Genomic DNA, 1,347 nt, shown 5'->3' on the forward strand with positions numbered 1-1,347 from the left:
TTGGTTTTTCGAGACAGGGTTTCTCTGTGGCTTTGGAGCCTGTCCTGGCACTAGCTCTGTAGACCAGGCTGGTCTCGAACTCACAGAGATCCGCGTGCCTCTGCCTCCCGAGTGCTGGGATTAAAGGCGTGCGCCACCATCGCCCGGCTAAGAATCTGAATATTTTCTATTTCAGCCCGTGGTCTGGACATTCCTTCAATTAAGACAGTCATTAACTATGATGTAGCACGAGACATTGATACCCATACTCATAGGATTGGCCGAACAGGGAGAGCTGGTGAGAAGGGTGTGGCCTATACCTTACTTACCCCAAAGGACAGCAATTTTGCTGGTGACCTTGTTCGGAACCTGGAAGGAGCCAACCAACATGTTTCTAAGGAACTCTTAGACCTGGCAATGCAGGTGAGTGTTGGACCCTTGAAATTGATAGAGAGTATGCAGCTGAGTAAGAAAGTTCAGCAAACGGGAGGAAGATAACATAAGAGCTTGGAAAGAAAATGGGCAGGGAAGGCGTGGTTAATGTGTGGACCTGGTACCATGTGATGTTAGAATTCATGTGTATGTTGTTTCTACTTGTTTCTGTTGAAAAACTACTCCTTTCTTGGGGCTGAAATCTGTTTCTTTAATTTCTTCCTGCTTACCTCATAGGACATTTTATGAATAAGCTTAATCTCAGAAGATCCCCACTATTCTCTCCTGTTACATCCCTATCCTAAGTCTTCTCTTTTTGAGGGCTAAAAATATATAGTTGGTTTTCGTTTGTTTTTACTGTTACTGTTAAGGATTGAGTCCAGGGTTTTTTGTACATGGTGGGCAAGTGTTCTACTACTGAATTACATCTCCTGCCCCTGTTACAATGGGCCTCAAGTATTTCTTACAAACTGACATTTCTTATCTCTAACCATCCTGACTGCCCACTTCCAGATATGCTCTGTTCCAAAACTAAATAAGGCATTTTACCAAATTATACCATGAATCACTTATTCTGTACAGTTCTCAAATTACAAGTGTATTCAGAACAGTTCGATTTTTTTATTGCAGTGCTAGAGATTAAACTCAGGGTCTTGTGTGTACTAGGCAAACATTCTATTTCCTGTTCCTCAAGACAAGTTCTGATAGTAGGAGATGTTTGTTTGACTCAGGCCAGTCCACTTAGCTGTTTTAGCCTGTATTAGCACAGCTGGATTGCTGGGAACACCCTTGTTTGTAACCTGAGTGGTAAAGAAGTACAGTGCAGAAGGGAAGAGAACAATGATGTCATTTTCTCCTTTGCTCAGAAGAGTGCATTTACATGGCATATTCTTTTTTTTAATATTTATTTATTTATTTTTTAATTTATTTATTTAT

The 1,347-nt window shown here is 41.1% G+C and overlaps 1 protein-coding gene across 1 annotated transcript in view; it reads left to right on the forward strand.

The window, feature by feature from the left end:
• Positions 1-1,347, forward strand: part of Ddx42 (DEAD-box helicase 42) — a 41,252-nt gene that overhangs the window by 34,125 nt on the left and 5,780 nt on the right. The window contains exon 15 of the mRNA XM_013354562.2: positions 176-402. Coding sequence (XP_013210016.1) covers positions 176-402 — 227 coding nt within the window. The remainder of the gene's footprint in view (positions 1-175; positions 403-1,347) is intronic.

This window comes from Microtus ochrogaster, unplaced genomic scaffold (assembly GCF_000317375.1).
Source record: "Microtus ochrogaster isolate Prairie Vole_2 unplaced genomic scaffold, MicOch1.0 UNK48, whole genome shotgun sequence".
In the NCBI taxonomy this organism is placed as follows: domain Eukaryota; kingdom Metazoa; phylum Chordata; class Mammalia; order Rodentia; family Cricetidae; genus Microtus; species Microtus ochrogaster.